Source organism: Taudactylus pleione, unplaced genomic scaffold (assembly GCF_031769625.1).
Source record: "Taudactylus pleione unplaced genomic scaffold, aTauple2 ptg000168l, whole genome shotgun sequence".
Classification (NCBI taxonomy): Eukaryota; Metazoa; Chordata; class Amphibia; order Anura; family Myobatrachidae; genus Taudactylus; species Taudactylus pleione.
In genome coordinates, this window is record NW_028284570.1 from 2,147,967 (window position 1) to 2,172,702 (window position 24,736).

At 48.0% G+C, this 24,736-nt stretch overlaps 1 protein-coding gene across 2 annotated transcripts in view; it reads right to left on the reverse strand.

Annotated features, from left to right (window-relative positions):
• LOC148521401 (DNA topoisomerase I, mitochondrial-like) overlaps window positions 1–24,736 on the reverse strand; it is a 136,071-nt gene that overhangs the window by 98,002 nt on the left and 13,333 nt on the right. For both annotated transcript variants that reach the window (XM_088475217.1, XM_088475218.1), the window contains one exon: window positions 14,656–14,755. In XM_088475217.1, coding sequence (XP_088331343.1) covers window positions 14,656–14,755 — 100 coding nt within the window. The remainder of the gene's footprint in view (window positions 1–14,655; window positions 14,756–24,736) is intronic.

The window sequence follows — 24,736 nt, forward strand, 5'->3', positions numbered from 1 at the left end:
CTCTTAGGTGCGAGTCAACACGACAACAGGCACACTTGGACTCCGAGCCAAATTATGAGCATTTGGGTCGGAGCTGACCACGAGATGCGGTGCCATTGCCGGCATTTTAACACCGTTGTAATGGCAACTCACACCCTTCGCGTGAAATTGGAATAACCCCTAAAGATGCAAAAAAAAATAATAATAATAATCTTGTGTTTATTATGAGGCTAATAAACCTGGTAAGCTTTATACAGGTTAATGTCATCACAGGACGTTTCTATGGATATTTATAGCTGCCTAGCGCTGACAAGTGTATGTGGACATGATATTTTGGGACATTATCATAATACACATTTTTAATGATCATTTTGCCCCAACTTGTAATTGAGAAGCAAAATGACAGCTGCAGCTGTCACTTTACTTCTGGTTCGTACCGCGCGAGCATTGCGTAGCGCCTTCTCAATTACAGGCCAGTGGAATGCTCCTTGGAATGCTCCGTAGGCTACTGTGGGTAACACCATCTGAAGATAGCGTCTGCTAATGGGGCAAAGCTCAGGAATGCTTTACATTCAAAACTGGTGTAACCGCAAGCCCCGAGTGGGCTATGTGGTTTATCCGGCCTCTCAGGGTTCTAAACCTCCTTCTGAAGCACGTTTACCGCTAGCCAAGATTGCAGCAGCAGGAAAGACGACTATTCCTTCACAAAGAATATCGTCACACTGACTTTGTTGATGCCACGAGTCTCCCATCTATTCCCATATGGATTGGTTGGAGATGTCTACTAATAAGGAAAGCAAAGTAGAAACTTTTTTTGATGTTTGGTTGCCACATATACAGCCATGGCCAAAGGTTGAGAATGACACAAGAATTGGTTTTCACAAAGTTTGCCGCTTCAGTGTTTTTAGACCTTTGTCAGATGTTACTATGGTATACTGAAGTAAAATTACAAGCATTTCATAGGTGTCAAAGGCTTTTATTGACAATTACATTAAGTTTATGCAAAGTCTCAATATTTGCAGATTTGACCCTTCTTTTTGAAGACCTCTGCAATTTGCCCTGGCATGCTGTCAATCAACTTCTGGGCCGCCCATTCTTGCCTAATCAATGCTTGGAGTTTGTCGGAATTTGTGAGTTTTTGTTTGTCGACCCGCCTCTTGAGGATTGACCACAAGTTCTCAATGAGATTAAGGTCTGGGGAGTTTCCTGGCCATGGACTCAAAATTTTGATGTTTTGTTCCCCGAGCCACTTAGTTATCACTTTTGCCTTATGGCAAGGTGCTCCATCATGCTGGAAAAGGCATTGTTCCTCACCAATCTGTTCTTGGATGACTGGGAGAAGTTGCTCTTTGAGGGTGTTTTGGTACCATTCTTTATTTGTGGCTGTGTTCTTAGGCAAAATTGTGAGTGAGCCCACTCCCTTGGCATAAGAAGCAACCCCACACATGAATGGTCTCAGGATGCTTTACTGTTGGCATGGAAAACCAATGACCGGTGACCAGAGCAAAGCCCATCTGAAACACAGATGAATAAGGGTGGGTGCCTTGTGGACCCTATGGACTTCGTAGAAAGAGATAAAAGGAAAGTTCTTACTATCTCTCTCTCTCATTTTCTACTTCAGGGTTCACAGGGTGACCTTGGGGATGTCCCACAGTACCCTCAAGGGTGGGGATGCTCCTGTGCAGAGAGGAGAATCCGCCGCAAGGATGCATCCTGAGAGGCAAAGGTATGAAATGCATAATACCGTAAAAACGTCTGGACTGAGGACCACGCGGCCGCCTTACAAAGCTGAACAGCTGAGGCGCCACGACGAGCTGCCCATGAATGACCCACAGACAGAGTAGAATGAGCAGTAACAGAGGGCGGCACTGGAAGGCTCTCATTAGTGTAAGCCTCAGATCGCCATGCAAAGCCATCTAGCCAAAGTTTGCTTATTGGCTGGCCATCCCTTCTTGTGGAATCTATAGAGGATAAACAAGGAGTCTGACTTCCGAAGGGAACTAGTACGGTCCACATAAATCCTGATAACACGTAACACATCCAATGAAGCCTCACCTGCCGAGAGGTCTGGGGGAATTAAAGGCCGGCACAATAATTTCCTTGTTAATGTGGAAACTAGAGACCACCTTAGGAAGGAAACCAAGGAGAGTCCAAAGCACCACCCTGTCCTGGTGAAAAACCAGGAATGGGGAACAACAGAGAGCCCCCAAATCAGACACTCTTCTGGCAGAAACAATAGCCAGAAGAAAAACTGTCTTAGCAGTAAGCCATATGAGGTCCACCGAGTCCAGGGGTTCAAATGGAGGATCCTGGAGGGCCCTAAGGACAACAGCCAAATCCCAAGGCGCCACAGGAAGGACAAAGGGAGGCTGAATGCGAAGGACCCCTTTAAAAGGAAAGTGCGGATATAAGAAAGGAGCAATCCTTCGCTGGGACCACACTGAAAGGGCAGCGACTTGCACCTTCACGGAAGCATGGCGGAGACCAACGTCCAAACCCGCCTGAAGGAAAGCCCAAACTCTGGATACCCTAAACACTTGTGGTTCGTAACCTCCTCTGGTCACCATTCAAAGTAGGTCTGCCACACCCTGTGGTAAATCCTAGCATAGGCAGGTTTCCGAGCCCTGAGCATGGTGTTAACCACAGAGCCGGAAAACCCCTTGGACCTTAGGACGGATGTCTCAAGAGCCACGCCGTCAAAGACAGATGACCCAGGTCCGGGTAAAGGCAAGGACCTTGAGACAACAGGTTGTGACGTTGAGGCAACAGCAACGGAGTGTCGATGGAGAGACTCTGAAGATCTGAGTACCAGTGACGTCTGGGCCGCGCTGGAGCCACCAGCAGGTCAGTGCTTCCTTCTTGTTTGAACTTCCGAATTACTCGAGGAAGGAGGGAAATGGGAGGATACAGGTACACAAACCGGAAGGTCCACTTGACCGACAGAGCGTCTACGAAGAGAGCCTTGGCGTCTCTTGTCCTGGACCAGTTTGTGATTTTGTTGAGAGGCCATGAGGTCCACATCCGGAAGGCCACACTTGTCCACTAGGAGCTGAAACACCTCTTGGTGAAGAGACCATTCCCCAGGATGCACGTCGTGACGGTTGAGGAAGTCCGCTTCGCAATTGAGAACTTCTGGAATGAACAAGAGATATGGTAAAAACTTACCTTTGTTATCTCTGTTTCTACGAAGTCCATAGGGTCCACAGGGTTGACCTTGGGGGTATAGGTTGGGAACCAAATCCGGGCACCACGCAGTTAAAGCTTTTAGCTCCCAGGATGCACTTGGGTCCACTCTCCCTATAACCCAACCCCCAGCCAGAGGCACCTCAGTTTGTAAGTAGCCAAAGGCCGGAGGAGGAGAGAAAAAGAGAGAAAACTGGAACATTCGATAACCATACTCACAGAAATGGGAGACGGAAAACCGGTGACCAGTCACACAGCCCATTTGAAGCCAGGTGCGTCAGGGCGGGCGCCCTGTGGACCCTATGGACTTCGTAGAAACAGAGATAACAAAGGTAAGTTCTTACCATATCTCTTGTTTTCTACTTCAGGGTCCATAGGAGGTCCACAGGGTTGACCTTGGGTATGTCCCAAAGCAGTTCAACCAAGGGAGGGGGCGCTCCTGTGCTGAGAGGAGAATCCGCCGCCAAAAAGGAAGCATCCTGAGAGGCAAAGGAAAACAATGCCTAGAACCTTAAAAAGGTGTGGACAGAAGACCACGTGGCCACCTAGCAAGGCAAAACAGCCAAGGCGCCACAGCGAGCCACCCACGAGGGTTACATGGCCCGAGAAAAAACAAGCAGCAACAACAGAAAGGCCTACCCATGGGTAGGCCCCTGAAGAAGACATACGAGGCCGTCCAGCCAACATATGGGCATAGGCCGGCCATCCTTTCCTGTTAAAACCAGAAATCTCAGACCACCAATAAGGAGTCCGATTTCAGTCAGGAACTTGAATGGATCACATAAATCCACAGAGGCCGGACCACAGTCAATGAGGCCACACCAGCCGAGAGGACTGGGGACTGAATGGCCGCACCATAAGTTCCAGAATAATATGGAACCTGAAAATCACTAAGAAGAAACACAGGGTGAGAGCAACTCACACCCTGACAAGATGCCCTCCAGAAGAGGGAGCCACATGAGAATGCTCCCAATTCCGACACTCACCTGGTTGATATAAACTCCCGGATAGAAAGAGAGAAAGCCAAAGCAATGGCTATCACAACCAGCGGTTCCATTAACTTTCCCCAGAGTTAACGAAGAACCACTACTAACTCCCAAGGAGTCCCTAGGGAGGACAAATGGAGGCATAATCCAGAAAACACTCCAAAGGATGAACTGGATATCAGAGCGGAGCAATTCCATATCCTAATCATACTGACAGTGTAGAGATCTGCACTGTCAGGAAGGCCAGGCCGAGGGTGAAACCCAAGCCAGCCGGAAGGAATGCCAGGATATCTGGAAATCCTGGACACCAGAGGATCGTATCGATAGGTATAATACCATAAGAATTATGGCTGCCACAGTTTGTGGTAGGTCCCAGCAAAAGCTGATCCATGTGCTCTAATCATTCCAACGATGACAAAGCCAGGGAAGCCGTAAGACCACTGTAGGGACGCAGTCAAAGACAAACGACCCAGGTCCAAGGCAAACCCCAGGACCCTGAGACAACAGGTCTGGGCAGTGAAGCATCAGGAATGGAGTATCGATGGAGAGACTCCGAAAAACCAAGTACCCCTGACATCTGGGGCAATCAGGAGCCACCAGCAGGAAAGAATCTCTGTCTCGATTGAAACACTTCCCTCGAGGAAGAATGGAGACTGGAGAACACAGGTACGCAAATTGGAAGGACCACTTCACCGACAAAGTCACTGAAGGTTGCTTCAGAATCCCCAGAGTTGGACTGTAACACCATAGTGTGAGAGTCAGAAGGCCATGAGTGTCACCTCAGGAGGACACCCCCCCTGCTCACCAGGAGATGAAACCTCTCTTGGGGAAGAGACTAGTCCCCGGGATGCACGTCGTGACGGCTGAGGACTCCCGCTTCCCAATGGAGAGCACCTGAAATGAACACTGTCGAGATGGTCGGGAGGAGACCCTCAGACAATGTCCAAATGTATGACATACCTAACATTGCCACCCAACGAACAGGATTGCTAAAAAGGAAGCCACTGTTCTGACCCTGTCGGACTGAACGTTTTCAGGTTCACCGGGAAACTAGGGCTATGCCAGAGTGAAGGCCCAAGACAGGCTAAAGTTCCAACAAGTTAATTGACAGGGTGGAATCGACAGACATCCAATTGCACTGAAATGGATGCGAACCAGACACTGTCCTTAGCAAAGAATACCCTGGACGAGATGGTCATAGTCACCCGAAAAGGGACCGACTTGCCTCCGGGGAGAGCAGCATCGTTTGAACAGTGATCAGACAGAAAAAACTTGTTCCATCTGGAGATAAGCCAATTATGGAAAGGCCTGGAATGGAACTAAGCCCATTCCACCCTTCCAAAGGCAGACACTGAATAGTGGACCATGCATCCCAGAGTGCAAAGACATATGTCGACTGCGCAGACATCCATGTACTCCTAATGGAAGAGTGGAGATGCCGTCTTACGCCAGAAGAATTCTCAGATTCTGAGAATCCAGCAGGGCTCCTAGGTGAAGAATACCCAGAGAGGGATGCAGGGAGGACTTTTTCCCCATTGATTAAACGTCTGCACCCTGAAGAAGCCACAGTCAACCTGACTCGGCTGTAAAGTACCCCGGTGATCCTGCTAAGAGCAGGAGGCCATCCAGGTACAGGAGCATTGGGATATACTGAACAGAAGAACTGTCAGAAAATCCAAAACGCTGGTAAACCCCCGTGGGGCTGAGAACAGTCCCAACAGGCAGAGCCCGAAAAACCGTAAGTGCTGTGATACGGCAAACCTCAGTCCATGCTGAGGCAAAGTCTCTAAGTACCCGTAGGCACGCGTCCTGTATATCCAGTGATATGGAGCATAGGGATTGCCTCCTGAGCCCAGGTAGCTTTAGGAACTGGTTCAGGGAATTGAGACAGAGAATAGGCCAAAGAGGACCATTCAGCCACCGCACCAGAAAGAAAGCAGAACAACCAGTCCCTCGCTGAGAAAGTGGGGATGGCCCAATTAGCTCCGCTTACCGCAACAACTGTATAGCTTTCTGGATTCGTAAGGCCCTGTTCGGGTCCGAATAAGGGCCTGCGTACCATCACATGGAAATAGGCCGCCTAAGCAAATGGAGGGCGTACCCTCCTACCCGCGGCAACTAGACACTAGTACCGGGCGAACTGAGAAAATCGCCATCTCCCAGTGGTAGGCCTGTCTCGTCATGCTGACGATATATCCGTAGGTTCAGAAGCAGGATCGGCTGGCAGTCCAGGCCTGCTCGGTTGAAGAAACAGACCTTTAGGCTGACCCAGAGGACAAAAAGACTTAATAGACTTAGTCTGAGGCCCTGTAGTGGGCATAGCTGAAGGCGGGAAATTTGTACTGCCAATGTCAAGGTCAGGACCCAACAAGATCTAACCTATAGATGGTATCTGCACCTCTGCATTCCCAGAGCGCAGCCATAGGGTATTACGGAGGATACCGTCGCAGCCGGAACTCTGAAAGGTAGGAGACTGGTATCCAATATAGGCATGTCCACCTATGACAACTGCATATATTACGTGAGCGACCAAATACATTTGAACCCCAGACGTGTTGGTGGGGAAAAAACATTACAAATGCATCAGCTCAGTATGCAATAGTATTAACCAACCATGCTATAGCCATGGTAGGATGGGTAACAACCCCTGAAAGCAAGTATACTGATTTCAGGCAGAGTTACCACCTACGGATCATAAGAATCCGACCACGCAGGAATGGGATGCGTAGTAACGTCTGTAATCCGACGAGTAACACGCCCATCCACCCCATGAGGGGCTCGTGATGACCCTCAGGGAATTTGGGACAGGAGGCCAAACACTGTTGTAATACCTCATAACTGACAACAGCCAGAGTCCCGCCATGCGATCCCCCCGCTAGTCAGCAACAGGGAACCAGAAGGCACGCAATACTGAGGGTGTATGATACAGGTGCAGGTCAATATTCACTCTAACCAGAATGGACCTGCCACCAGCCCTAAAGCAGGGATAATAATACTTGAAATAGGCTTCCCCCCGTGTAAGAGGGAAAGAGCCCAAAACAGTATCCAGTTCATGCAGAGCCAACTGGGAAGTAACCACAGGGCGTCAACCACGCCACTTTGCGTGTCGTAAAAAACGACATCCACCCAGGGTGGCTGTGGGAATCCCTGCAAGGGGAATGACAGACTATGGTGGCACTAGGGGGAATTTATATACTGCGAAAAACCCCTGCAGGGAGCGGTAGTCTGTGTCACAGGGGAAGAGTGCAAGAAACTGCGAGATACCCTGAGATGAAAAGGGCAGTATGGTGAAGTAACCCCCAGGTGAGGTACAACAATGGGGCCCACCCGGCGATCCGCAATTGAGAGGATCCCGAGAAAACAAACCGCCCAAGGGGGTCGTGAAAGGGGCCGGCACCAGATGACGCCACACACAGAACCCTTTATGAAACAAATCCTCCGCACTAACACCTGCAGCACATGACTTGCAGGATAGCAAAAATGGGTGCAGTATAACGCTCTATCTCCTGGTCAAACATATCTGACCAATCTTGGCGGAAATATCAAGCAGTGCTATACTGGTCCTGACTGATGCTAAAATTAGCCGCAGGGACCCATTTTCAGCGTATGCAACACACAGTTCCAACGAAAATGTGGCAACGTGCAGCACGCAACAGTATGTGACAAACCTCACAAATATCAACGAGTATATAAATGTGAGGTCTCAGAACCACCCTAAGTACAGCTGTATTAGGGCAGATAAAGAAAAGGGATAGATATACACTGACAGGTGAGAGAATTAAATACAGACAGTCAGCACTAGCATAAGTCACATACCATGCAGATATATACATATATACATAAACATGTCATATAATATACTGCACTATTACACTGCATTCAACTTACCCAGATTCAGTGTCTGGGAAGGCTACAGCGCTGTGTACACTGACCTGATGGTGAGGTACGCAGGGGGACTGGACTCACTGCCATCTCCGGAGCTCTGCTGCTGCACCACAAGAAAATGGCCGCTGGAGACCTCAGAAGAAGCGTGGCCCGCGGAGGAAGCAGCTCAGCGACGCCAGACTATAGATACTGAAAGGCGCGCTGAGGGGAGGAGCCGCTGTAACAGGGAAAGCTTCCTCCCCTGGCCGGCTATTAACCTCCCGGGACGCCGGCTCCCAGCGCCGATCAGTAAGTCCCTGGTGGTCTAGTGGACACACGGGGTATGGGGGGGGGGCCCGCCGCCACTGCCGGCGCCTCCGGTCTGTCCCCAGAGACCGGAGGCACAGGACTGCATATTAAATGCGCGGATCACCGCAAGCGGTGATCCGCGACCTTACCTGCTCCCCGTAGATCCGGCAGCAGTCCTGGGTCCCGCTGAGATCCCCAGATCTGTACTGGCGTCTCAGCGCCGGCGGGGTGACTGAGCGGCAGCTTAGACGTCCTATGGACAGTCCGACGCTGCCGCTCTGAAAGTCCAAAGTAAAAATAAAAAACTCTGTACTTAGAAAAAAATATATAGCTTAGGGGCTGTTAATCAGCTCCCCACTGCACTAAACAGTGACCCGACTCTGGCCGGGCACCAACTTAAACTGAGGTGCCTCTGGCTGGGGGTGGGGTTATAGGGAGAGTGGACCCAAGTGCATCCTGGGAGCTAAAAGCTTTAACTGCGTGGTGCCCGGATTTGGTTCCCAACCTATACCCCCAAAGTCAACCCTGTGGACCCCCTATGGACCCTGAAGTAGAAATGGCTGGTAGATGGCCTTCCGCCCATGTCAGGATGCGCGATACCCCTGACATAGCCGTCGGACTTCGATTTCCTCCCTGATGGTTTATGTAAGCCACTGTCGTGGCGTTGTCAGACTGCACTTGCACAGGCTTTCCACGAAGTAGGAGTCTTGCTTGTTCCCTGAAAACTGCCCAAAGTTCCAATATGTTGATCAGTAGAGCAGACTCTTCTGGTGTCCACCTCCCCTGAAAGCAGTGTGGACCCGTCACTGCGCCCCAACCCCGGAGACTGGCGTCCGTTGTCAGAAGGACCCAGTCCGGAATACAAAAAGGGGCCCCCTTGGTGAGTTGGATCGACTGCAGCCACCAAGACAGAGCTAGACGCACCTCCAGAGAGAGTACCATCGTTTATACGATGTGGTAATCCGTCCCACCGGGAGAGGATCAATTTCTGCTGAGGCCGGGAATGAAACTGGCATATTCCACCATGTCGAATGTCGACACCATGGATTCCAGTAACTGCATGGCTGAGTGTATGGACACTCGGCGACAGTGAAGACATCTGTGCACTTTCGTCTGCAAAGTAGATATTTTGTCTGTGGTAAGCAAAATGCTCTGCTGTTGGGAATCCAACAGAGTTCCCAGATGGAGCATCCTTTGAGATGGGATCAGGGAGGACTTCTTCCAATTGATCAACCATCCGTGCATCTGTAGGACAGATATGGTCAGCAGTAGGTGGTGGTATAGTACCTCTGGAGTTCCTCAAAACAGCAAGAGGACGTCCAGGTAGGGTAAAGGCGGACCCCCTGGAGCCGCAGATGGGCTGCCATTAGCACCATAAAGTTTGTAAATACCCGAGGTGCAGTAGAAAGGCCAAATGGCAGGGCCTGAAAGTGGAAATGCTGTGGAGACACAGCAAACCTGAGAAAACTTTGGTGAGTCGAAGCAATCGGAATATGCAAGTATGCATCCTGAATATCAGAGACACCATAAAATCCCCAGGTTCCATAGCTAGTCTAATGGAACGTAGGAGTTTCCATCCTGAACAGAGGTACCCTGAGGAACTTGTTCAGGGTCTTGAGATTGAGGATAGGTCGGTGGGATCCGTTCGGTTTTTTAACCAGAAAAGGCTGGAATAATAACCTGTTCCCTCTCTGGGATAATGGGACCGGTACAATGACCCCAGCCTGGAGCATTGATTGTACTGCCTTTTGAACGGCCGAAGCCTTGTCCTTGTTGGACAGGAGGCCTGTGTAGAAGAACTGATGGGGAGACAGTCTGTGGAAAAAGAGGGCGTACCCCTGAGAGACCACTTCTCTCACCAACTCTCTGTGGTAGTCTAACACCTGCATTGGGCGAATTGAAGAAGTCGGCCTCCTACCCTGGGATACCTCAGGGGGCGGCCTGGCCCGTCAGGCTGAGGGTTTGTCGTCAGACATGGCAGCTGGAAGTTTCGCACTCCAGGCTTGCTTCTTAGGCTTGGTAGATTTCTTGGTGGAGGACGGCCTAGGAAAGGACTCTGTTCTGGCCTTACCTGGAGCCCAATAGGTCCGAAAGGATGAAGTCCGAGACCCCTAGGGAGCAGGAGCAGATGGCAGACAAGCCGACTTTGCTGCTACCAGTGTATCCACAATTTTGTCCAAATTCGGGCCGAAGAGGACCTTACCATTATAAAGGTAAAACACTCCAAGTCCTTCTTGGAGTCCGCATCTGCCCTCCAAGAACGAAGCCACAGGGAGCAGCGAGCCGCAATAGCCGCTGTGGAGATCCCGGCATTCAATAAGCTGACATCCAAGGCCGCTTCATTTATACAAGAAGCTGAATCTCGCAGGTTGCCCACAAGATTCAACTGCTCCTTGTCGCATCTGAAGACAAAAACCCCTCCAGGGTGTTTGCCCAACATTCCATAGCCCGAGCCAACCAGATGGCCATAGCTGGTCTGCACGCGGCAACTGAAAGGGAATAAATGGACTTAAGGCAAACCTCCACCTTCCTACAGTAGTATTCTTCAGGGGCGATGTGGATGGCATAGGGAGAGTCGCGCTTTTAACCAAGCGTGTAACGTGGGAATCCACCGCCACTGAAGTTTCCCATTTACAGAAATAGTCCTCAGCAAATGGATAAGCATGGGCCAGACACTTCTGCGGCTGGTAACGCTTCCCAGGATTATTTCCATGTCACCTCCAGATGGTCCACCAGCTGGTCGGACAAAAGGAGGAAAAATAGCTGCGGTCGCCTTTACAGGCTTAAAAAGAGCATGTCTGGACTTAGGTGCTGGAGGATCATCCTCCTCTATGACCAAGGCCGCACGGACAGCTTGTATCAGACCCGGACTCCGTCTCACGTATGGAAGAGTCGGAGTCAGAGTAATCCGGGATCGCTCCATCCTCAGATGACCCCTCGTCATCATCATACAGAGTAGAATGGGACGACAGCAAAAATCTTTTAGCCGGTCTGCCCTGAGGGGCCTCCTCCTGTCGCACTTCTACGACATTTTGCAATGCAGTGGGAACTGTATTAACCCACTGGGGAGATGGCACCTGTAAGGTTGCAGGCGCCGGAAGAAGGCTCTGAGAGGGCATAAGCTGCTGCTATGAGAACCCCAGAGGGGAAAACACAGGAGGGGCAGCTAAACGTCCCGCAATGGCCGTAAGTGATTGTGCAAAGCACGCCTGAGGAGGCTCCTGCAGAGTGACAGGGGACGTAGAGTGACCTGGGGGAGCCATAGCACCTCAGATACAATCCCTCCAGTACCATGTCTCCCACCATTAAAGTCACTATACATTTTTTACAGGACAGCTGGGCGGGAGTCAAATTAGGTATATCACTCACTGCCAGACATAGTGAAGAGGCTAGCAGTATAATGTATGACCCCCTGCACAGAATTAACAGACTATGAGGGTGTACCCCGATAACACTTATGTTAGGGCTCAGAGAGAGAGAACATGTACAGGTAAAGTAAAACGTCCGACAGTAAGGAAGTGAAACTCAGACAGACAGCGCTAGCATACAGTCACATACAATGCAGAATAAGAATACTACCTGCACTAAATCGCACTATACTGGTCAACTACGCAGACTAGCGCCTGGTAGGACAAAAGTGCTACATACACTGACCACTGTCCAGAAGGAGAGGTATGTAGGGGGACCCCGGACTCCGCTTGCCTGCTTTCTGCGACACTCAGCCAGGAAGATGACCGCCAGAGATCTGAGGGGGCGGAGCCGGAGGAAGGAAGCTGCCACAGCCCAGCCAGACCGCTGTGGAAAGGCGCGCTGTGCAGCGGGGAGAAGCCGGCTGTTAGACAGGGAAGGCTGCCTCCCCTGGCCAGCGTTTAACCCCTGGGACGCTGGAGCGTTGCGCAGAACTCCAGCCGAAAATCCCAGGCGGCTTAGTGGGGACGCAGGACTCAGTGCCTGGCCCCCCACTGGCGGTTACCCCCAGCAGTCCCCAGCCCTGGGGGAAAAGACTGCGACTCAGCGAGCACCACTGCGGTGACACACAGGTTACCTGCGTCCCCGTAGCGTCCGGCCACAGTCCAGAGATCCTCCGGAGTCCCTGCTAGCCAAGACCTTGGAGGCCCGCCGAGATCCCCGGATCAGTACCGGCGTCGGCGTCCCCTGGACTGTCCTTGCTGTCGCTATGTAGAAGTAAACCCAAGTGCATCCTGGGAAGAAAAATTTAAGATGCCCGGATGACTTGGCATCACCTGTACCCCAAGGTCACCTGTGAACTCCCTATGGACCCTGAAGTAGAAATTTAAATTTTGAGTCCATGGCCAGGAAACTCCCCAGACCTTAATCCCATTGAGAACTTGTGATCAATCCTCAAGAGGCGGGTGGACAAACAAAACCCCACAAATTCTGACAAACTCCAAGCATTGATTAGGCAAGAATGGGCGGCCATCAGTATGTGGCCCAGAAGTTGATGGACAGCATGCCAGGGCGAATTGCAGAGGTCTTGAAATAGGGTCAACTCTGCAAATATTGAGACTCTGCATAAACTTAATGTAATTGTCAATAAAAGCCTTTGACACTTCTGAAATGCTTGTTGTAATATTACTTCAGTATACCATAGTAACATCTGACAAAGGTCTAAAAACACTGAAGCAGCAAACCAATACTTGTGGCAGTCTCAGAACCTTTGGCCATGGCTGTACATACTCTTACTGCTCCTACGAAAGATTCACTTCGCAACGCTATTGCTTTGACTTCTTGGTATAATTTAGAAGCGCTCACCTTGGGTCGCCCTCCGTTATGAAAGTATTGGTCCTCTCAAATGTGACCCTTTGTGCCTTTACTGGTTAGTTTTATTTTACATTGGTACGTGTGATTAGTACATCATTACTATTGCGCGTACGGATTTCTCACTCAAACTGTTGTTTGATATACCATAATGTATTTTTGTATATGCTCCATTTGCAAAGTCATATATATATTCTTACATGTTTGACTGTGCTATATTTTATATGACGCAGTTCGCCACAAAATATTTTGGAAAAAAGAAAACCTGTAGGGAGCGCAGCAGATGTCTCCGATACATACATCCCGGGGATGCTTTATTTATGCTGGGACCACCACTTTATGGGCATATTTATATAAAAAAAAATAATAATAATATCTTTAGGAAATACCCCAAAACAGCTGAGTTTGGGGGATTTCCTGCAACTTTACTGATAAATATGCCCCTTAAAGTGGGAGTCTTACAAATACATAAATACAAGGAATTGGTAAACAATCAGCCTAGTCCCACACAGTCCCACATCATACGCACCACACACAGTCCCACATCATACGCACCACACACAGTCCCACATCATACGCACCACACACAGTCCCACATCATACGCACCACACACAGTCCCACATCATACGCACCACACACAGTCCCACATCATACGCACCACACACAGTCCCACATCATACGCACCACACACAGTCCCACATCATACGCACCACACACAGTCCCACATCATACGCACCACACACAGTCCCACATCCCACATCATACGCACCACATCATACGTACCACACACAGTCCCACATCATACGTACCACACTCAGGGCCTGATTCAGACCCGCTCGCAAGCAGGTCGATGGTGCCCTAGTGCGCATGCGCACGACGGAGGGAGCTCCGTCGTGCGCATGCGCGGGACCCGGGGAGCGACGGGGAAGCAGTCACTCCAGGTCTCGCACCAAAGGGGGCGTGCTGTCGATGTTGATTGACAGCACGCCCCCTTTGGTGGCCGTGCCGTGGGCGTAGCTGCCAGACGGAGGCGTTCCCATGAGAACGCCTACTGTCTGGGTCCGGCCCCACTGACATCACTAGTGATGTCAGTGGGAGCGATTTTGGCTCTGATAGAGCCAAAATCACTCCAGGGCTTGCGGTCACCAAGACCCTACCGCAGGGTCTCATCGCAAGCCCGATGGTCGCAAGGGTCTTGACCTTCTCGACCATCATCATGGACGCTCGCTATAGCTGTGGGTGGTAACCCACAGCTATGCGAGCGTCCAAGAGGCGCTCCAAATTTAGGTAGGAGGGCCCTGATTCAGAGCGAGCGCTCTGGTCAGAGCGTCCGGCTCTGAATCAGGCCCTCAGTCCCACATCATACGTACCACACACAGTCCCACATCATGCGTACCACACACAGTCCCACATCATACGTACCAGATAAGGTCCCATATCATACGGGCCACACACAGTCCCACATCATGCGTACCACATAAAGTGGATTCAGTGTTCCACTATTATGCTGTAAATTAGTAAATGTACTGTTCTTCGCAATATTTAGAAGCTTACCTCCATACAACCATTCTGTAGCCGGAGAGGAGATTTGTTTTCAGTACTCGCATCTTCCTTTAAATGTTCTTCCCTTTTGTCTCCATTAAACTTTCTACTCCTAAACATACAATATACATTTCAGTCTGCACACAATTAGGAGATGCATTGACAGTGCAGACAATACTCTGTATGGTGAGGCTAACTGGGTACTTATGGATACACCACCACCTGCAGGCTAATAGGTGGTACTACAACTACTGTAACAACAAACTGTTTGTCCGATTATCACCAGGCAATGGATCTCCCTGGTAATATTGAGTTTTAATAAACCGTAAAACACAAGCCACAAGGAGAAAACATGAGTGGATTTCATTGACTGAAAAGATTACCTATTCCTAAAAGACACCGCTGATCATTGGGTGAGTCTGTGTCCACATAAGAGGAATGAGAGATGCATGGCCCACATTACCTATATAGGCAATGGTTATTAGTATTAGAATGCGGTTTTAGAGAAATGTGTAATTCCCACTAACATGCAGCCATCCACTACAAGAAACAGTGGTCAGCCCTGATAAGGTAACAATAAAATAGATTCAGAAAACACTATGCACACAGTTTTCAGCATTAAAAGGCAGTGACGTATGGTGAGGTCAATGGCTGGGGAGTCACATGGAGATAGTGCTGGGAACCTGTCTTAACCCGAACCCACTGTAACTCTCCCCTCACTACACTAAGCTTCAGTGTCCATCGATTCTCCTACCTACATCACTGTCTTCTCTTGCTGCTGACTGAGCTCCGATCTCTAAACACTAAAGTGCACTACCTGGTCACATGATACATCCAAGGTTTCAGTGCTCAAGTAACGGCCCCAATACTCAGAGGCATGCCTCTATTATATCTGTGCAGCTTACTGCCCATGGTGTGGCCCCGGACCCAGTTCTGCCAGCAGTATGACTATACAGAAGAGAGACTGAGCCATTGCTGCCTCATCTCTTATCTTCCTGCAGTCCCAGAAAGCTCCACAAAGCTGGTGAGTGTTAACTATAAAAATTATTACAATAAACGAAGATGTTTGTAAGTTGTAAATATCTTCTGAGAGTTGATATAAAAATAATTAGATTAACAAAGGAGTATGAAAGAGGAGGCTCTGCCTCCCCTGCTACACGTCCCTGTTAAAAGGAGAACGTAACTTCTTATTACTGGTGCATATCAGCTGCTACTTTGTAGCTAGAATGTAAAAACAGTATTTGTCTATTAGCGTTCCCGCTAGGCTGTTTTAGCCGAGTGCCGCACCCTGACCGATTTTTAAAGAGCGAAAAGCAGTCTGCCCTCTGGCGCTCCCACCCGCAGGTCGCAGTGTCCCACGGGTGGGGAAAACTGCGATGTAGCCAAGCATCCATTCACATTGACAGTAGCGCTTTGGGGCAGCCCGGCATGTCCGTAAGTGCCGGGCACACCCCCAAGAGATTAATAGGGGAAGCATCTTGAAGACACACACACTTTTCCTTTGTCACTCCCCTTTTCGGACATGGACATGCTTTCGGCGCGTGCAGATGTGTCCTTTCTCCAGGTCCGGTGCCCTGCCCGTCGCCGGACCTAGAGTGAAAACTAGGGTATTATCAGAAGCAGAGTGACTTACAGGACAGATGTCAGTATAGCTTCCCAAATCTCTTCGGTTTCAGAAATCACTGCAGACCAACACTGGAGCCCATGGCATATGAGAATGTGCTTGGAGGAAATTATTAACGGTCAGTGCAGGTGCAGTGTGACAGTTGATCCTCTGACTCACTGCTCTTCCGTTGGAGCTCTGCCTGCCCCCCACTGGTACATACTGTATCAGCCTGTGCCTTCAGATGAGTGCAGTTTTAGGCACTGGAAGACATCCTGAGCAAACATGCTTAAAACAACATTTCAAAGATTCCAGGACCAGGGGCTGCAAAGGCTGCCACTAGGTGATGCAGAGTGTTCACGATAGTTGCAGGAGATGGATTGTTGCCTGCAACTCCACCTTCCTATGAAAACTTGTAAAAGCAGATTAAACTATGTTCTCCAGACAAAACTTTTTGCTAGAGCAAAGGTGTCAAACTCTGCCATACAGCTGCAGTGGAACTACACATCCCAGCATGCCCTAATAGCAAAACTGTGGCAGTGCATGCAGGGATTCCACTGGATGGCAGAAGTTTGACACCACTGTGCTAGTGTGTAATGAGAGCAATGCTGTTGGACTGAACCACTGCCCAGCCGCAGAGCCAGGCCTCCTTGACCACGTGTAGTGGCTCGGCACCCGGAAAGGAGGAGATCTGCCAGCTGATTTGACTCTCACTAACAGCACAAAATGGACTGGAATTTTATTGCCAGTAAGGCACATGGACTAACGTTTAACAGGGTAATGACAGTGTACTAGGCCTTGAATCTTGTCCTGAGGGAGTAATCTGTAGAAAGCTGTTGGGAACAGGAAATATAAGCAATGGGAAGGTCTTGTAGCCGATGCAGGCTCCCTTGAACCCCAGTCATTTCTCTTCAGGATTGAAGGAGAGAGAGCGAGGTAAGATCTCATGCCACTAGAAGACGATGGAAGGACTGACCACTGTCTCTCAAATATGCATAAGAAGTTGGGGGCACCTGTCTGGTCATCATCACCTGCTGAATAAAACACAGACTATACACAGGGACTCAACCTTCTTTTCCCTGAGGAACTTGTAAAGCTAGGCTCCCAGGCATGGGTGAGTTTAGCCTTTGACAACTTCCTGTCCCTCTGTATCTCTCATGCAAAATATTATTTAAAATATTCAACTCCACTGCAGCAATGAAGGCTGACTGCTCTGCAGAGACCCCAATGGAAAGTGAAGGGAGAGGGGAGCAAGCGGCCAGGCCAGTGCACCATATGATCTACAAATTAGCAAATGTGGGAGGGGGATATGAATCTACAAATTAGCAACTGGGGGGGGGGGGAATCAGAATTAAACAGAACCCTACTTAAGACTTTTGCAGATCAACTTCTGGCTGCTGCAAACCTGAAGACATGACCACCAGGAATTCAGTATTAGCACCTGACTGTTCTCACACAGACTGTTACTATGTACTGTATCTTCATTAGTGTTTGTTCTAGCCCCCTGCACCTGTCACAGCCCGTGCAGTTCCTCTTTCCTGCCTGGGGTGTTGCTCTCTGCTCTGGGGTTTCTAGCTCTCAGCTAATGCAACAAATTGCTAAGATACAGACCAGAGTGTGCTAGAAGCACCAGAGCAAAGAGCGACACCCCAGCCCAAAGAAAGAGGAACTGCACTGGGTTGTGATAGATGCAGGGTGCTAGAATGAACACTATTCATAATAATTGGCTATGGTCCGTTCCGTCTCAGATATTCGCAATGGGAGATGGAGCATGCGCCGTAAGCTATGGACGCACTGGGCCGAACTCAATTCAATGCGAAGATGAAAAGGCGTGTTGAGGGAGCTCCCACCAATACTTGCATCTTTCTCACAACGTGTGTGTGTGTGTGTTAACCCTCCATTCCCACAGCCAAACTCCTCCCTCACACCCTAACCGTCCACCGCAGCCTAAACCGAACCCTCCCCCTAGTGCCTAAACCTAACCTTGCTTGTAATGTTACCTCAGTATACCATAGTAACATCTGACACTTATGTAATGCTACCTCAGTATACCATAGTAACATCTGACACTTATGTAATGCTGTAATGTTACCTCAGTATACCATAGTAACATCTGACACTTATGCAATGCTGTAATGCTACCTCAGTATACCATAGTAACATCTGACACTTATGTAATGCTACCTCAGTATACCATAGTAACATCTGACACTTATGTAATGCTACCTCAGTATACCATAGTAACATCTGACACTTATGTAATGCTGTAATGTTACCTCAGTATACCATAGTAACATCCGACACTTATGTAATGTTACCTCAGTATACCATAGTAACATCTGACACTTATGTAATGCTACCTCAGTATACCATAGTAACATCTGACACTTATGTAATGCTACCTCAGTATACCATAGTAACATCTGACACTTATGTAATGCTGTAATGTTACTTCAGTATACCATGGTAACATCTGACACTTATGCAATGCTGTAATGTTACTTCAGTATACCATAGTAACATCTGACACTTATGTAATGCTACCTCAGTATACCATAGTAACATCTGACACTTATGTAATGCTACCTCAGTATACCATAGTAACATCTGACACTTATGTAATGCTGTAATGTTACTTCAGTATACCATAGTAACATCTGACACTTATGTAATGCTGTAATGTTACTTCAGTATACCATAGTAACATCTGACACTTATGTAATGCTACCTCAGTATACCATAGTAACATCTGACACTTATGTAATGCTGTAATGTTACTTCAGTATACCATAGTAACATCTGACACTTATGCAATGCTGTAATGTTACCTCAGTATACCATAGTAACATCTGACACTTATGTAATGCTACCTCAGTATACCATAGTAACATCTGACACTTATGTAATGCTACCTCAGTATACCATAGTAACATCTGACACTTATGTAATGCTGTAATGTTACTTCAGTATACCATAGTAACATCTGACACTTATGTAATGCTACCTCAGTATACCATAGTAACATCTGACACTTATGTAATGCTGTAATGTTACTTCAGTATACCATAGTAACATCTGACACTTATGTAATGCTACCTCAGTATACCATAGTAACATCTGACACTTATGTAATGCTACCTCAGTATACCATAGTAACATCTGACACTTATGTAATGCTACCTCAGTATACCATAGTAACATCTGACACTTATGTAATGCTACCTCAGTATACCATAGTAACATCTGACACTTATGTAATGCTACCTCAGTATACCATAGTAACATCTGACACTTATGTAATGCTGTAATGTTACTTCAGTATACCATAGTAACATCTGACACTTATGTAATGCTGTAATGTTACTTCAGTATACCATAGTAACATCTGACACTTATGTAATGCTGTAATGTTACTTCAGTATACCATAGTAACATCTGACACTTATGCAATGCTGTAATGTTACCTCAGTATACCATAGTAACATCTGACACTTAAGTAATGCTGTAATGTTACTTCAGTATACCATAGTAACATCTGACACTTATGTAATGCTACCTCAGTATACCATAGTAACATCTGACACTTATGCAATGCTGTAATGTTACCTCAGTATACCATAGTAACATCTGACACTTATGTAATGCTACCTCAGTATACCATAGTAACATCTGACACTTATGTAATGCTACCTCAGTATACCATAGTAACATCTGACACTTATGTAATGCTGTAATGTTACCTCAGTATACTATAGTAACATCTGACACTTATGAAATGCTACCTCAGTATACCATAGTAACATCTGACAAAAAGGTCTAAAAACACTGAAGCAGGGGGGCGTGGCCTGACTGCAGGGAAGGAGAGACGTGCTTCCTGAGAGCTCCAGCCATATAGCCCAGGAAAAGCTTCATTTCTGTCACTGGATAGAGACGTTGGCGACTTAGTAGTATAGTTGCCGGCTCACTGTACCCCACAGACCCTCCCATAGGGTGGTCGGAGGCCCCGTTGCCCTAGAATCTTCTCCCAAAGATTTGAGGCCTGGTCCGCGCCAAAAGCCGCGGCCTCGATTTTGGCCGTCACCCGCCGCCGCCTCTGCATTGCCGCGGACGTCAGCTGGATACCTGTGGTGCTTCCTCCCGCATGAACCACAGCCCACAAGAGCTTGCAAACGTTCACCCCTACTCACCGCATTCTCTCTGCGGGTCCGGCGGTGTCTCTGCCGGCGGGAGCGCTAATACAGTGCTGACGCGCACCTATACCCACCCACAGTCACTGCACTCACCTCCGATCACTGGGACCGCTGACTACAAGATCCCAGCATAAACCTTCACAGGTGAAGGGATATTCACACCCCCGCTGTCACACTACATTGAATGTGACTGTCGCAGGTGAGGATAAACGGGAAGATATGCGTGTGGGGTCCTGCTGACTGCATGACTGCTGGTGCTCCCTCTGGTGCCAGGGTATCTGCCTTGGAGGTGGTGAGCTCATATATATCTCCCACCGGCTCAGTCCTACATGCCTTGGGGGCTACCACATAATCCACTCCCTCACTGTGCCTAAAGGCTGTCATATTGTGCCCTTAAAAGAGGTGTTTAGGGGTTACAGCACCTTGACAGTTCTTAACTTGCAGGACATAAAACCCCTGTTCTATGTGGGCTTGGCTCCCTCCTGTGGCGAGTTCCTGTCACTACATAATTTTTAGAGGAAGTTGATCCATGTATATAATTGTATGTGTATATATGTATTAATTTCTTTCTCTCACTCCACCGTCTCTGCCTACTTTCACCTGCTCACCAGAAGCTTCCTATGTAATTTATCCCCCTTTTCAGTGGAGCTATAGTGTGAACCCGAAGGCTCTAGGTGACCGTTTCATGCTTGCTATGTAGTTTTACTAACAGGGGAATGTGCCACCCGCCATCCATCTATCTAACACACTACATGACCATATGACTCTTCCGCAAGTCTATTCCTGATGGGCAAGACCAAGAGAGTTACGCAAAAAAAAGATCCTCGGACACCAAAGGCCGATTCTTCTCAACCTAACCTTCGTTCATATCTATCCATCTCACACATTGCGGATTCACCTGTTGCTGACTCCACACCTGTGCAGATCATCTCTCCCACCATGGCCCGTTCTCCTGCATCCGGCGACAACCATGCTCAATTGTCCCAATTACGAGGGGAAATTACAGAAGTATTAACCCACGTCCGATCTCTTCCCTCTAAACAAGACATGCAGGCTCTGGAGTCGCAAATTCAGGACTCTATGCAGACTCAGATTTCGTTAGTACAAGCTGATGTTAACCACCTGGGATCCCGCATGGTTACCCTTGAAGAGGATAAAGAGTCAGTTGACAACCAGTTATCTCATCTTCATGAGTTAATCTCCCAACAAGCCTTAGACATGAGGACAATGCAAAACAGACTGGATGACCTGGACAACAGGGGCCGCAGAAACAATATTCATGTCCGGGGGCTCCCTGAGGATGTTCCCCCATCTGGTTTGATTGATGCCCTAAATAAAATTTTTGGAGAAATACTGGGGCTTGACCCCAATGATCCTGTGGAATTTGATCGTGCTCATAGAGCTCTGCGTCCAAAGGGTCTTGCAACTGATCGTCCAAGAGATGTTATTTGCCGGGTCCACTACTTCTCACAAAAAGGAGATTCTCCGGAAAGTCCACAACCTGGATGGTGTGGAGTTCAATGGTACCAGTCTACAAATCTTTCAAGACCTTTCTTGGCGGACCCTCCAACAGCAACGGTTATTGAAACCCCTTACAGACTCCCTGCGTAAACAAGAAATCAAATATAGATGGGGATTTCCGTTCTCTCTACAGGTCACTCATGCCGGTAAACATCTAGTTCTTCAGTCTCCCGAGAACTTACCTGATTTCTGTTCTGCCCTGGGCGTGGAGCTTATTGCACTTCCCGACTGGCAGGCCTTTTCGCTTCCTCTACTTGCTCCTCCTGGCCGTCCGAGAAGAGACCGTTGGCAACAAATACAGCACCATAAAAAGAAACCTAAAGGACCTGACCCTCCTCCAGCATTAGACCCCACTTGATATATGTTCAGTATATTCTTTACTGCTTCATTGAAGCGTTATCCATTATTGGCTCTTCTAATTTTTTTTTTTTTTTCCAGTAATGTTTAGAATTGGGCCTCTCAGGCCTCTTTTGTTACTAGAGGCTTATTAGACCTCTTTCATTTACCTATTATTCTTTTCCACAAGGTCCATTTATAGTCAGATATATTAGATTAATTAAGTTACATAATTTTCTAGTTAATTGCTGCTATATACCTTTTCTCTTTTTGTCTGTATATGGAGATATTCTGACTACATTTATTTATTTTTTCTACAAGGAGTCATGTGGTTATGTTTATTCAATTTATATTAATAATATTGTGTGTTTTCTACTATATTGTGATTTTTATTTTTTTTCTATTAGATGGCGTGGACACTCCACCCGTGTGCCCCCTACCGCTAATTTTTCCCGTGACAAGGGTTCCCTGGTGGTCCCCTTATTGTCCGGCAGCGGTTCTTTTTTCCTCTCATCAATGTTTTGCTATATTATTGCAATTTTTGTTTTTTCCTCCTTCTCTCCCTTTCCCTCCTTTTTCTCTTAGTCCCTCTATTAATTTTATTGCTTTATCAGGTCTATTCTTCTGTATTATGTAGCTTTAGTGTAACTTTCCACATATGGCTGCCTCACTCCGTATAGTTTCTATTAATGCCAGAGGACTGAATGTACCAGAAAAGAGAACCCAGGCCCTTCGTTCTTTTCATGCTGATAGAGCAGACATCGTTTTTGTACAGGAAACCCACTTCCGTCACTCCTCATCTGCTCCTCGACTTAGTAATCAATTTTACCCTATAACATATTATAGCAATTATCCCCAATCGAAATCTAAGGGAGTTGCTATTCTATTCGCTAAACATTTGCCAGTCACTAATGCTGAAGTACATAATTTGGAGGAGGGGAGATGCCTACTGGTTAGATGCTCTATTTTTAATCAACCTTTCACATTTGTTAATATTTATGCACCAAACCAGGGCCAGCCAACCTTTCTTGAGAGGGTTCTGGATAAAATTGATACACTCCAACAGGGGATCTTGATGGTAGGTGGAGACTTTAACTGGGTTCTGGATCATCTCCTGGACACCTCATCGGGCTCCACAACAGTCCCTTGTTGAACATTAAGGAAGGTAAGACGGTTGCTTTACGCTCATCAGCTGTCCGACGTCTGGCGTATTTCACATCCATTAGACAGGGATTATTCATATTACTCTAGTTCCCATAAGTCCTACTCCAGGATAGATTACATATTAGTTGGCCATAGATTTCTCCACTTGATACAGGACACTTCTATTGGAGTGACAACCTGGTCTGACCATGGTCCGGTGAGGGTGGACATTTCCCTCGGATTTTCTGATCCAATCGCCAGATCCTGGCGTTTTAATGAGTCCCTTCTGTCTAACCCTTACTGTAGATCTCAGTTAGAAGCGGCCAGTTATAAGTTCTTACCATATCTCATATTTTCTACTTCAGGGTCCATAGGGTATCCACAGGATACCTTGGGGATGTCCCAAAGCAGTATCCTTTAAGGGTGGGGACGCTCCTGTGCTGTAAGGAGAATCCACCGCCGAAAGGAAGCATCCTGAGAGGCGAAGGTATCAAAAGCATAATACCTTACAAAAATATGGACAGATGACCACGTGGCTGCCAATCACCGCTGAGGCGCCACGTCGAGCTGCCCACGAAGGACCCACAGACCTAGTGGAAGAGCTTTAATAGAGGATGGAACAGGAAGACCTGTGAATCCATCCTGCCAAAGTTAGCGTAGTGGCAGGCCAACCCTTTTTATGGAAACCAGAAAGGACAAAACCGAGAGTCTGATTTCCTAAATGGACTGGTACGGTCAACTTAAATTCTTAGCGCCCGTACCACAACCAAATAGGCCTCACCAGCAGACAGGACTGGGGAAGTAAAGGCAAGCACTGCCCTGTTCCTAGGAAAGATGAGAAAAAGGGAGGTCTACATGACAGAGCCTCCCATTCTGAGATCCTACTGGCCATATTAAGAGCCAGAAGGAATACAGTCTTAGCCGTAAGCCATTTGAAATCCACTGAGCCCAGTGGATCAAATGGCGGTCCTCAGAGAGCCCTAAGGACCACAGCTAAATCCCAAGGAGCCACAGGTGGAACAAAGGGATGCTGAATATAACGTACACCCTGCACAAAGGTGCGGACATCAGGAAGAGTAGCAATCCTACACTGAAACCATACTAACAGGACAGAAACCTGCACCTTCAGGTAAGCAAGGCGAAGACAGTTATCTAAGCCCACCTGTAGGAAAGCCAACCTCTGGATATCCGGAATACCCGAGGAGCCTAGCCTCTAGGGCGACACCTGAAAGAAAGTATACCATACCTAATGGTAAATTCTTGCAGATAAAAACTTCCGAGCTCTTAGCATGGACAGAGC